At 36.5% G+C, this 13,968-nt stretch overlaps 1 protein-coding gene across 2 annotated transcripts in view; it reads left to right on the forward strand.

Annotated features, from left to right (window-relative positions):
• LOC149785704 (uncharacterized) overlaps window positions 1-13,968 on the forward strand; it is an 88,027-nt gene that overhangs the window by 32,522 nt on the left and 41,537 nt on the right. For both annotated transcript variants that reach the window (XM_089979571.1, XM_089979570.1), the window contains exons 7-9: window positions 3,986-4,079; window positions 4,912-4,975; window positions 10,219-10,415. In XM_089979571.1, the coding sequence (XP_089835697.1) occupies window positions 3,986-4,079; window positions 4,912-4,975; window positions 10,219-10,415 (355 nt within the window). The remainder of the gene's footprint in view (window positions 1-3,985; window positions 4,080-4,911; window positions 4,976-10,218; window positions 10,416-13,968) is intronic.

A 13,968-nucleotide genomic window follows, 5' to 3' on the forward strand; every position in this document is an offset into this window, starting at 1 on the left:
TACTCGCTTATACTTCGAGTCAGACTGTGTTGTTTGTCGAACTAATTACTTCTAACAAACTGCAAGGCCTATATCTGCTGGTGCATTATGTGCAGTTTGCTGCAGGACTTGTCTTATAAGCGAGTATATATGGTAATTAAATGTCAAAACAGTCCAAAATGGCTTAGAAAGTTTAGGAAATGGTGGCTTGTGACGATGTAAGATTTATGCAGGAAACTGTTTTGCCAATTGAGTTTGAGATTAAGTTCAAGGTCACAGTTGTTATAGGTGACTGTTTAACTAGAAGTAATTATGCATGAGCATCTGCATTTTTTTTCTCCTTCAAAGTAAGTACTTGTGCAGAACAACGGTCATGGTCAACTTTTTCTATTACTTTTTTTACATAGTGAGATTTTTCTTGATAAGCTTTTACTACTACAGTAGTCCCCCTCTTGAACGGCCCCCTGACCAGCGGCCACCCGCTCTATATGGCCGGAATTCGTTGGCACCGACGAGTTTGTATTTAAAAGTACCCCTCACGAAAGGCCACCCGGCTAACGCGACCAGCAGCCAGCATATTAGTTCAATAATATAAAATTTACCCCTCACAAGCGGCCGCATTTTATTTTAATAGGTATCCAGAACCAGTATTGTATTCATAGCGTGTGTTAAGTTGTCCGATTTCTGTTTTCCGATGTCAGGTTTTCGTTTCTATACCACTATGGTTAATGGCTAATATATCATTTACGCCTCACCAGAAGCCACATTTATTCCATAAAGCCAAGAAAGACTCAAATTTTAATCCATACAAAAGGGGAAGTACTTGTCAACCAATTAGCCATAATGCTGTGTTATTATGAGATGTCAGGTTGAATCACTCTGATAATTGTTAAGATTACAATTATTGAACAGTAGTAACAGTTGAGAAGTGGCAGTATCGCTGTACATACACAAGTAAGCAGGAAAATAGTTTGATAGCCTTTATGGCTTCCCTTAGTAAGATGTTCTGCTTGTTCACCTTTGATAATTAGTAATCAAGATCACAACTCCTAATGGCCGCGAGGTCAAATCTGTGTGATGTTAATTAATGGTACGTATTGAAGCCGTTTTGGCTTCTCTCCCTTCGTGTAAAGAAATGTATAAAAACAATAGGGTACCAGACTGTGACTAACGAATCATGTGACATGATAACTTCCTTTAAAAACACATGGCAATTTGTTCAAATGCAGAAAAATTGTTTTATCAGTCTTGTGGTTGGCAACATTGGAATAATTTACTCCTAAAAAAAAGTTCAACATGTCATCGAGGAAAAGAAAAGAAAAATTCTCAATTTAGAAGAGAAAGTAAAAGTAATTCAACTGACCGAAAAGGGGGAGAGTTCAAGAATCCTGGCAGAAACATTTGATGTCGGAAAGACTCAGATAAACAATATTGTGAAAGACAGGGACACAATTCTGCAGAAATGGGAATGTGGAATGGACAGAAAAAGGAAAATTGTTAGAGCCAGGAGATGTTTGTATCCTGATTTGAATGACAAGGTTTTTGAATGGTTTTGCACTGCGCGTGCTAAGAAAATTCCGCTCACCGGTCGAATGATCCAAGAAAAGGCAACAATTTTATCAGTTGAAATGGGATATGACGACTTTACCACAAGTAACGGTTCGTTGCACCGATTTCAAGTCCGACACAATATTAAGTGTTCTGTCCTTAGTGGAGAATCGGCTGATGTCAATATTGAAGTTGTCGAAGATTGGAACAAAAGACTGAACGATATCTGCAGGGGATATGACAGCAAGGATATTTTTAATTGTGACGAGACTGGTTTGTTTTTTAGACTTTTACCAACAAAGTCGCTTGTACAAAAAAGGGATTTATGTAAATTTGGGAAAAAAGCAAAGGAGAGATTTACAGTTTTGCTCTGCGCCAGTTGTTCTGGTGAGAAACTGAAGCCACTGGTGATTGGAAAAGCGCAAATTCCAAGGTGCTTTAAAGGATATAGCTGAACACATTTGAGAGTTACATATGAGGCAAACAGAAAAGCATGGATGACAGGACAGATATTTGAGTCCTGGATCAAAAAACTTAATCAGCAGATGAAAGTACAGAACAGGAAGATCCTGCTTTTCCTCAACAACTGTGCTGCACACCCAAAACTGGATTTGCCAAATGTCAAGGTTTCATACTTTCCTCCAAATACAACTTCAAAACTTCAGCCCTTGGATGCAGGGATAATCCAGATGGTCAAATTGAATTACAGGAAAAAGCTGCTGAGACATGTTTTGTTCCTGATGGATAATATAACAGCTACATCAGAGATAGCACAAAAGGTGAATCTGCTAGAGGCAATCCAATGGCTGACATCAACATGGGATGTCCTGACAGCTGAGATGATTCAAAAGTGCTTTCGGAAATGTGGGTTTTTCCAAGAGGTATTGGGTGTACCAGAGGCAGAGGAGGAACACTGGGATGAAGAGGACTATCTTCCTCTAATACCAACTGGAACAACCCTTAAGGATTATGTTCAGTGTGATGATGCATTAGCTACAGAGAACACAATTAGTGATGACTTGGAGTCATTAATGACAGAAGTTGCCAGAAATTCTAGTGAAACATGCCAGAATGAGGAAAGTGACTGTGACAGTGACACGTGTGACAATCCAAACCCAGACAAACAGTGCATTACACTGCATACTGCACGGTTACATTCCACAGAATTAATGGATTATGGCCTCGCAACAAACAATGTTGAACTTGTGGACATAATTATGAAAACACAAGACATTCTTAAAAAAGATAAAAGAAAAGCTGTAGAAAGCATGGGACAAATGACACTGGATAAATTTTTCAAGCCTAAGAATTCTTAGGAACATATGTACATGTATTGAAGTGTCTACTGGAGACAGATGATGTGATCTGTAACATTATTATAAATGTAATTTTAAATCTATATCAATGATTTGTTTCACATTGATTTAACAACATGCATGTGATTTTTAAATGAAAATATTAAATGTTTTAGAATTAAATTAGTTGTGACTTTCTTCGTATGTATTTACTATTCGCATTTGTCATCCCCCTCTAGAATGGCCACCCTCATTATAAGGCCACTTTCATGCTGCACTAGGGGTGGCCTTATAAGAGAGGGACTACCATATTAACTCCATCATTTTATTTGGTATTCATCTATAATGGAGTTGAAAATGCAGAGTAATACTGATTCTCATTCATTGTTGGATTTGGGGTTTGTGTGAAAATGAATGGGTGAAATTATTGATAGAAATGTATTTTTATACATGTATTGCATTTACCTGGTTTTTTTGTCCTTTGACAAGCATAAATAATTGTACATGTTGATGATTGCATTGTAATGTATTGCAGTGCATAGATTTTCATCCAACGTTGTGCATGTAGGCACATGACTCTCAACAAATAATATTTAGTGCTTCAATCAGCTTACATAATCAGAGTCGCAGATGAGCTTATAAACACTGCATGTTAATGAGGTTATCATGCATCTGATGAACTGAGCTTATTTTCACTCTACACTTTGTATTTTCTGTCTGATTTTGATCAAACTTAGTAACTAGGTCTATGTCATCAATATGTCCGTGACCTTGGATCTGACAACAGCCATTGTTTATCTGGCTTTCATGTGTGATTTAAATGCTCTAATTGAGCTAATTTTCTCAGACAGACCACACAAATCAAACACTATAAGGAACTAAACTGACCATTTGTATTCGCTTGTAATTATAGTCCAACTGCAAAATGCACTTACCCAGCTTTGCTGTTGAATAATGCACAAGCAGATTTGGGTCTGTGCAGTCTGTTAGGAGTCTAGTCAGTAGAACAAACAACATAGACCCTGATCTGCAATCACATTATGCCATGGTAGATCAATATCTTTGTTGTTTGCAGATTGACTTATAGGCGACTGCATATGGTAGTTGTGTTATAATTTGTTGTTACCATATTTGTTTTAATTTCTTTCTTTTCTTTCTTTCAGTCGGTTTATTATGGAAGTACAAGAGATGTTGTGGACTACTTTGCCAGCATTGATTTACCAATGACCTCACATTACAACCCAGCCGACTTCATTTGTGAGTAAAAATTCTGTGTTGAAGCATACAAAAACAAACATACTGAGAGATTCACAGATTTAGTGTAGTGCATGGCATCAAGAAATTGTAATTGTGTCCTGAGACTAGATCACCAACTGAAAACATTTGTACAAAATCAATTCCAGCATAGGGAGATCTCTAAAATATTAAATTTGGAATTCTGATTTATGATTTGAAAATAATCTTTTCCATTTTATATAAATTTGCATTTTTATTATGATGCACCACTTATTATGGTTTTTTGTTAATTTTCTAAGATAGGTGGAATTTTTTAATCAAGATATTAAAATCTCCCAGAGCAAATATTAAAATCTCCCAGAGCAAATGAATTCCAATATGTGCCAATCTGTTTGTTTGACAAACTCATTGGTCTTTATGCCAAGCCTGATTTCAGTAATTTTTCCTATCAGTCTTTTAGGGAGGTAATAAAATATAAAGACATGACCAGAACTCTTGGTCCATAGTAAGGCAAAGGACCATTTATTTTCTTCACAATTAATATTTACATATTGCAGAGTATGTTTGATTTTCAGGTTTATTGGATTTTTTGGACAATGAACTTATTTAGGATCGATGCTAAACACACAAAAAAATATTTTGTAAGATTTTTTCTTCTCTTTTATGAACAAAAACGCAACCACCCTGTTTTGATTTAATATTTTTAAAACCTAACAATGGCATCCATTGATAAATAAGAATCCGTTCCAGTATGATAGGTTTGCCACCAAAATTACAAGAGTAATTAGAATGTAATTAGAATGTTCATCAGCAAAAGCATGTGCCACATTGTCTTTTTAACTTCTTTTAACAGTGGAGAAACTGAAATCAGGGCTAGAGGTTCAGGAGAAAATCATCAAAGCATCCTATGAAAAGAGGTACAGTTAAACCTTACCCAAATGATTACCTTCACATCATGGTCACCTGGCTAGAACAGCCATTCTGATTTCCCCTCTGGCAAATTTCCATTATAAGGGTCATGTGTATTATGATCACTTGCTTTCCACTGTTATTGGCAGGTGTTTCCTAACTAAATAATGATTTCTCCCTATTTTAAGTGGCCATTGGAACATATTAGCAGTGAATGCTGTATCAGTGCAAATTGAATTTTTGTTCAGTGAAGAATGTATTGTTTAGATAAAGGTATAGCTTGAATTGATGTGTATATATTTTTTTTTCTTTATTGTAATCATTGTGCTCCAATCACACTGTCAATGAAATTTAAAATATGTGCTGAATTTGAAAACAAGTTGGTTTTTAGCTTAACATAACTGCCATATTCCCAGACTGATGCAGTCTTAGTAGACTCAAAAGATGCATTTGGAGGTCCCAGGCGGGGGGGTGGAGGGTGCAGTGTGTGTGACCCCAAAAAGCAATGTTGTCCACTGTCCAATCAAGAATAAGCTGTCTTTTCATATAAGCCTATACAAAATGATTGGAGGTTCAAATCTGAATGAAAGAAAATAACTTATTTGTTTAATCTTTAAAGCATTTGTACAATTAAAAGGCAAAAATAGTTGGGTAGACTTATTGTCCAGTATCATCACTGCATACATAGGCATATGTGCAAACAGTCAAAATGTTTACAGTTTGATGGAATTTTTCATTTAAAATGACCCACATCCTAGTATATATACGATGAGGTAGACATTTTATTGTATCTTAGGTCAAATGAAATTAGTATATATAGGATGAGGTAAACAGGCTTTCATTCCTGTTCATATCAGTCTTTGATAATCTATGATCAGAACTTTTAGTTTTGATATAATTTGAAGGGAATGATTTATTTAAATTATTCATTGGAATTACAAAGTGCTCAAACTCACCAAGTGGCCAAGAGGTCTAATCATTACAGATCACTAGCATCTCTCCTCTGTCTGCATGGGTTTAAGTCACAGGCTTGGCCAATGTGGGTACTTAAGAAGCTTGCCAGTGGCTTCCCTTGGGCTGATTGTTCTTCCTAGGGCTTTCCCATGTTCTTCCTCCACCAGCAGTACCATCAAGAAAGTTCTCATTGACTTTTTTTGACGAAAACACTACTTTGGGATTATTGTGAATTCATTCAAAGACATTCTGGATAATATTGTTGTGATAAATCAAGATTGTTGGTACATCAACATGGTCAGGACAGTTGGTACATCAGCACATTCAAGATTATTGATGCATCAAGATATTTAGGAGATTTGGGACATGAGACTCTTGTTATATGAAAATTATTGGAATTCATTTGGAAGATTCTGTACTTATGGACTTAAGTTAGAGCACTTAGGAATATTTAGGATTTAATTCTTAATACTAAGGTCCTCTTAAATTTTCATATTGTGTTCTAGGGAAATAAATTGTTTGTTGAATTTTACTAAATAAGTTGGTTTCACAGCTTTCTGTTACTTAGTTTAAGACCATAGAGTCATAACAATATCCATAATGTTAGTATTGCCAGAACTATATCCGATGCAGTTTGACGAGATATGCTTGTTTCAATTGAAAAATGAATATAGATCACCTTTCAGACCATATCACTGACCATTTCACAGGGAGAAAGGGGAATTTTAACATGATTAAGATTGTGAATAATAAGAAAGGGAGCTAATCTGAATGTTCAGTTCATCATGTTGAATATATTCAGGTTTTTCCCAATGTTATAGGTGGTACTGCTATTTTGACATGTTCTACACTATTGTTGCTGTTATGGGCTTAATGCCATTTTTCAGCACAAGATGCAATATGCATGGTGGCCAGTATAACTGATGGAGAAGAACACAGGAAAACCAGCTAATGGCAAGCTTTCTCACTTAACTACAGTGGTTAAGCCCAAGACTCAAACCCACACAGACAGTGGTGAGATGGCATTGATTGGTAAAGGTGAACTATTTAAACCATTGAGCCACCGGTGGCTCCTCCTACACTCCAGAATGACTTATGTCAGTTTGTTGTTTGCAGTATGTCCAAAGAATTAAATGAGCCCCCTTGTGCTGTGCTTCACAATGTACAACTTGGTGAACCAGGAGTTCTAACATCTAGTTTTGCTTGTCTTTGCTAATAGCTTACTGCTTCCTGAATCACAGGAAATGCACTTAGACATTTTGCCTTCAAAAAGGGATCACACTGTTCTGACGAATGAATAATCATGTTTTGCATTTTATATATGGAGTAAATCCAGCTTCAAAGAAATGGTACCACTGTTACTAACTTGCCAGAAATCTTGAATACCATGGGCTTAATCATTTTCATTTAAGGCAGTGTTATGTAATAATGATATGTGATAACTTTTGTTCTTCAACATACTTCTGCTTGATTTACCTATAACTTAAAATGAATTGGATTGTTCCACTTTGTGAACTTTACTGATGCCATTAGCATAATGGACTTTATCCACAGCAGTATTCAAAGGACTAAACACCTCACCCTAGTCACCCTAGCTACATCCACCAGTAAAACTAACTGCCTTACTTTTTAATTGCCCCTATGACATTTGGCTGTATAAACTGCCCCAAGGATAGTTTTACATGAACTCTAAGAAGGACAGTTTATCATTTATACATGCTACATATTACAGGCATATATTGAGGTGGTGGTTCTTTTGAGGTTTCTGTTTTTAAGATTACTGAAAGTCTTGTTTTTTTTTAAATCACAATCATGTTAGTGGGTTTGGGAATAAATGGTCATGATTTTGGCGTGATATGTCATGTTTATGATGGGTATGTTATTAGAGAGAGAGAGAGGGTTGAAACAGTTCATTAGCTTGATGGTTGGAGATTTAGTCATATAGTTGCAGCAGAAATGGGAGTTGTCGTTGTTTGAAGTGTGACATTTATTGTTTGAAATCTTTCATTCCATAATCTGTTTTATATCTGTTGAAGAAAGTTAATCTGTGAGGAGAGAATTCATCCCATCTTATCAGGGTCAGGTGTTAATAACAATAGCCACATTATTCCCTATGCATTTCATAAGCTGATTCTTTTGATTATATCAAGCTGAACAACTGGTGTATCCAGGTGATGTTTGAAATGAGAACACCTGGTGTATCCAGGTGATGTTTGAAATGAGAACACCTGCACATAAACCTGATTATACAAATTGCCTAACCTCTCCTCTGCTTCACAATCATATATAAATTCTAAGTTTATAGTGAACTTGGTGTTTTGTCAGGTTTTTTTTTTTTTTAAAGCATCAGCACTTTATGGGATGGATTAAAGGGAGTAGGATATATTAATCATGTGTGGAACATAAATGGGGCAGACAGCTACATGTTTTTTTCCCCTAATTACACTCATCTGTATATAAATTACGATTTTTTGATAACATTAAAAAAAAAATAAGATAATAAAAAGTTGTTTGCATATATGTCAACCATTATGGGTTTTTTCATCCAATTATGTCTGTGCTCAACTATAGATGGATTAAGATTTTTTGGGTACACTGAAAAAAAAAATAAAGCTTTAAAAAGTTGTGTTGTCATTTTTAATATCATTTTAATGACACACACAGTATTCTAAAGAAGAAGACAGCTGCATAAGAATAGTGTAAGCGTACATTTGTCCATCGTAAATAATCATGTACTTGCTTTTTATTTATAGCAGCTGCATATAACAAATTTCCAAGCAAGCACATAGGTTTCTTCAATTTAAAAACTTGTCTCACAGATTAACTTTCTTTTGGTAAAAATATTTAGGTAGTGGACAAGTCTCTGCTTATAAAAAAAGTGAGCCAGGTGTTGAGCTAAACTAGCTTTATTGATGTGGCACATGGATGTTATATGACTGAAAAATGTTAGAAGAGAGGGATCTTTGTAAAGTTTTTTTTTAAGTTTGGATCAGAAAAAGAACAAATCACTAGCACTTTAGAAATCTAGAATGAAGGATATGCGAGTGGTGTAACACTGCACTCAGACTGGGCACATTATCATGCTCATTGCAGAATTTATGTGCCCTTATGATCATGCAGTGAAAGTTAGACATTTAGAGTGTTGTATATAAATAATTTGTCAGCATGTTTTTTGTTTGTATTCTGGTTCTAATCCATATGGATTTTGCCCATTTGTAACAAGAATTGTAACAAGCTGCAGATCTAAGTTATTAGCAAAAGTAAATGTACATTTTTCATATAGTTTCGTGTAATTATAGTATGTAATATATAGATGTACATTTTTCATATAGTTTCGTGTAATTATAGCATGTAATATATAGATGACCCTTTTTATGCTCAGATTACAGTCTTGTAATAGCAATAATTATGTTGACACCACTCTGCGGTTGGACAGATATGCCTTTAAAATATCTTCATGAAACTTTGTACACATAATTTGTTTTGTATAGCATGGCTAAACATTGTGCCCTGTAAAAAGTGGAATAAAAAGTGGAAGTGATCAGCTTTTTAAGAGTTATTCCTATTGCTATTACAAATTTCAACTATCTTCACACTTTTGTCTGGTTAATATATGAGAACCATTTGAGATATCTTCAAGAAATTTTGTATACATTTGAGAACAGGTGTTTTTCCATACAAGAATTGGCTTTTGTCAAATTAGTTCTTTTAGAGTTATCTCCACATTCTTTGATAATTGTATTTTTACTATTTATCAGTACAGTATTGAGTATTTCATAAGCACTTCTCTACTGACAGATCAAGTATTATGTATGCCCTACAATGCATCTGGTAGTAGCATTTACTGTTAGCCATGTCCATCCATCCATTCATGTGTCCAATAATTTTTTAAAATTCAGGTCAGTTTCTTTGATGCTGTTGTTCACCAGGTCATTTTCCATGAACATCTTTTTCTTATATTTAGTATCTCTATATTTTCACTACGTATCATCAGAAACTTCAGTTTAATTTTATTCAAGTATTTTATTTAATAAATGGCCTTAATTAAAAAATTTGGGCTCTGTATGGAGACCAGTCATTTTGTGGGACATTTTTAAATTTTGGACTCATTTGAACTGATATTACAAAGTAGAGCTGTTTTGTAATTAAAAATACCATCACCTTCTTTTTGGTCTCAATACAAGGCTTAAAGGTTCTTGCTGCAGACTATAAAGAAAAGACCCTTAAGTGAAAGTTGAGTTGAAAACATTTTGACACAGAAGGGAAGAGGCATTGCATTTGCTTATTTAACTCTTAGGAAAGTTTTGAAGGACCCATGCATGTCAAAACAAGACAACATTGACTGTAATCTTGAAGAGATCCACAAAGAGGTTAGTGCTGCAGTGGATGGGGCGGGAGACATGGATCAGGGAAAATGGAAATGGAGGCAAGTTCCAGGCAAAGTCCTCAACAAACTGAAGAGGAAACCAAAACCATCAGACAATGTTGAGGAAGGTGTGTTGAAAAAGTTTTGTAACATTCATCTTTATTCCACATAGACTAGCAATTAAAACAAAAATCACATTTTGTATTACTTCCCAAACCCAGCTGTTCTGTAAGGTAGTTTCCATTGCAGACTGGTCACATGTATTGATACCAATAAGGCTATTATGACAACTCTCTACAATGGTCAGAAGATTTGGTGCCAGTAGTGTCCATTTTAGGAAATGTTTACTGTATATTATGTCAGTGCATTAACTTGGGTTGCGCTATCATATAATGTTGGCAGTGTCAGCATGTGAATTATATGAGACCAGAAGGGCTGAGTTTGATCCGGATCTAGATGCTTTTTATTAAGTTTGTTCAAATTTGCAAAGTGTGTTCATTTTTACTAGTCAAGGTTTTGTCATAAAAAGTAACAAAATAATGTAAAATTCCCATTTCTCACCTTTTGTACAATTGCAGCTCTCCTTGCCAATAACTTAATGTTCCATCTGCATTTAGCAGATGGAAATAGTTGCATAGGAGTTATTTCTCTGCCATAAGTCGGTGTACATTTCAATTTTGTGTTGAAGTTGTTAGAACCACATCATTCTATCTCATTTACTTTTTGACTGAAACTTTGTATGCTGTTACTGTATGGCTGAAGTTGTACCTTTTTATGCCAGGATTCCTATCTCATAACCCTATAAATTATGGAGTCAAAAGGTCAGAGGTCAAGGTAACTGACAGAAGAAGAAAATCTAGTTTCTTCAAAACAACTAGAGTTGTCCATCATCTACGATTACCAAAATGTTGTGGATGGTTTGCACTTGGGATAAGAGAGAAATGTATCATCTTTAGGGGCAAAAGGTTAAAAGTCAAGATCACTGCATGAAAGAAGTGAAATGGTTTCTGCTCAATAGCTCTAGTTCTCTAACATCAACAGATACTTAGCTCTGTGGATGACTTGAACATGAGGTAAGAAAGAACCTTAACAGTTTTGTGATCAAAAGGTCTAAGGTTAAGGTCACTGAAGAAAACAAAAAAGGTTTTGCATAGTAACTTTTACATCATCTACATTTTTCAAAATTTCTAGAAATCTTACACATTTGCATAAGTTGTTGTTATTGTTGTTGTTGTTGTAGGGTTTAACACAATTTTTCAGCACAAGATAGGCTATACATGGTGGCCAGTATTAATGGTGGAGGAAGAACCCAGCAAAACCCTGGAAAGAACCACCGAACCACGAGAAACTACCGGCAAGCTTTCTCAGATATCCACATTAGCCGAGCCTGAGTCTTGAACCCACGCAGACAGAGGTGAGATGGCAGTGATCCGTAACGGAGAGTGCTTTAGACCACTCTGCCACTCGAGGCACCATATGTGCATAAGAAAGAAGCCTATTGGCTGTGAGGTCAAAAGTCACTGTCACTGACTGAATGAGTAGAAATGGTTTTTGCATAATGACATTAGTTGTACATGGATCTGGATGAAATTATTTGGATGGCTTGCACTTAGTGAAAGGAAGTCAAGGTCATTGTGGCTGATAAAATGGTTTCTGCACACAAATTTTACATATCGGCTGTGTATCTTCACCAAAGTTTGTACATAACTTACAGTCTGGTGGCCTAATGGTTAGAGTGTCCACCTTGGATACAGCAGATCATGGTTTGGAATCCCAGCTGGATCATACCAGAGACTTATAAAAATGGTACTAAAAGCTGCCTCGCTAGACATTCAGCATAAAGAGGTTAGTATTAGGACTGGTCATCCTGGTGTCAGGATAATGCAGCTGGGAGGGACATCATGCTGTATGTCTGTGGCATGATACCACAGTACTAGATATCACTATTAACTGTCACACTGCAGACATTATAGCGATATGACTGAAAAATTGTTAAAGCCATGTTAAAAATCCAACAGACTCGTGCACACACACACACACACACACACACACACACACACACACACACACACGCACACATATAATTGATATAAGAAAAAAGCTTATTAATTTTGGGTCCAAACATCAAGGTCACTGTGACTGAAAGAAAGAAAATGGATTATACTTAATATCTTTGGTTCTTGACCACATTCTGTGATTAAACTTTGGGGAGGGTTTGCACTTAAGGTATGGAAGAGGACCATTGATTTTTAGGCCAACATGTCAATGGTCAGGGTCATGTGGCTCAAATAAAATTGGGTTTTACAGAGTAACTTTATTTCTCCTTCAAATACGTTCCCCGATCACATTAACGTTAGGGATATAAGCCTGCTACCTCTCAAATCCAGCCCTACTAAAAGACGAAAATTCGTCTTTTCTATCTCATATAGACCAAAGGGCAATAACTCTTGCCCCTTACCTCCCCTTGCCACCGCCAGATGTCACTATTTTTTAAGCTTCGCTTGTACTGATAACACGTACATTATACCTCCAAACAATCCAAGCCATCTTAGCACTAAATTGGATCATCCGAAGTTAAATTTGGATTTATTGCGTTGGACAATCATTCTTCTACAGGTTGTATACATTATTTTAACAATTTTTTCAAAATTGAGTGACTTTGTCACCCTTACAGATTTCATCTACTGAAGACCATGTTACACACGCTATCGCTGAACTTGTGTTGTCAATTAAGAGTTAATGCGACACTGACTAATTTCGCTTACTCCGTTAGTAACGGTTGTGGTATTAGCGAATTAATAACATGCTGAATTGCTAATTTGTGCTTTGTTTTCTTTTCTTGTGTCATTTCAGTAGAAATGTCAACCAGATGCATGAAATGCAAAAAGTTCAAAGCAAAAGAAGACAACCATGGCTCTTGTATTGTATGTACCAAGTGTACATCATCTATACCATGCAGCGTGTGTAATACTTGGACAGAGCAAATGTGGGCTGATGTAGTCCAGAAGGCAGCAAAAGGGAGGGATAGACGAAATAAGTCAAAGAAAGATAGCATTGATGTCCTCAGTATACATCCGAAGACAGCCTCCATTGCGAGTCTTGTGGGGGATGTTAGGTTCCCCCCTCCACCTAAAGTTCATCGTTTGCAACCGTCAGCCATCAGCCACAGTAACATCAGCGGCAATGGAGGAAAATAATGTTGACAGGGTACAACAGTCCACCTTTGAACAGATGTGTCGTTTGGTCCAGGAAACGACGATGCAGCTATTGACATCAGGCCAGATATTACCCTTATTTCCCTCGCTCGCTTCCACAGCTTTTTCTGACTCTTTGGGGGAATGTTCCCCGAATTTTAGGCTGCCCAGTGGGCGTAAGTCCCCCCACATGTCTGAGCATGGCCTTCGGGCCTGTAAGTCAGGACGCATTGGGTTTTTACCGGATCCATCGGATCCATTTCATTATACAACCTCTACGTCATCGGCCGTCCAGCTGTCCCAGCATGGGGACCCTATTGCTAAAACGGTCTGACCAAATATGATTTACGGGAATCTTAGTGATAAATCCGTCCGTCAAGCTGTATCACCAGCAACATACCAATACTATGGTGGAGATTTTAGTGAGAAATCTGTCCATCCAGCCAGGCCATTGGAGCAGCCGGTACCGGTGATAGCAGGACCGTCG

Source organism: Sinohyriopsis cumingii, chromosome 13 (genome assembly GCF_028554795.1).
Source record: "Sinohyriopsis cumingii isolate HCF-2022 chromosome 13, ASM2855479v2, whole genome shotgun sequence".
NCBI classification, from domain to species: domain Eukaryota; kingdom Metazoa; phylum Mollusca; class Bivalvia; order Unionida; family Unionidae; genus Sinohyriopsis; species Sinohyriopsis cumingii.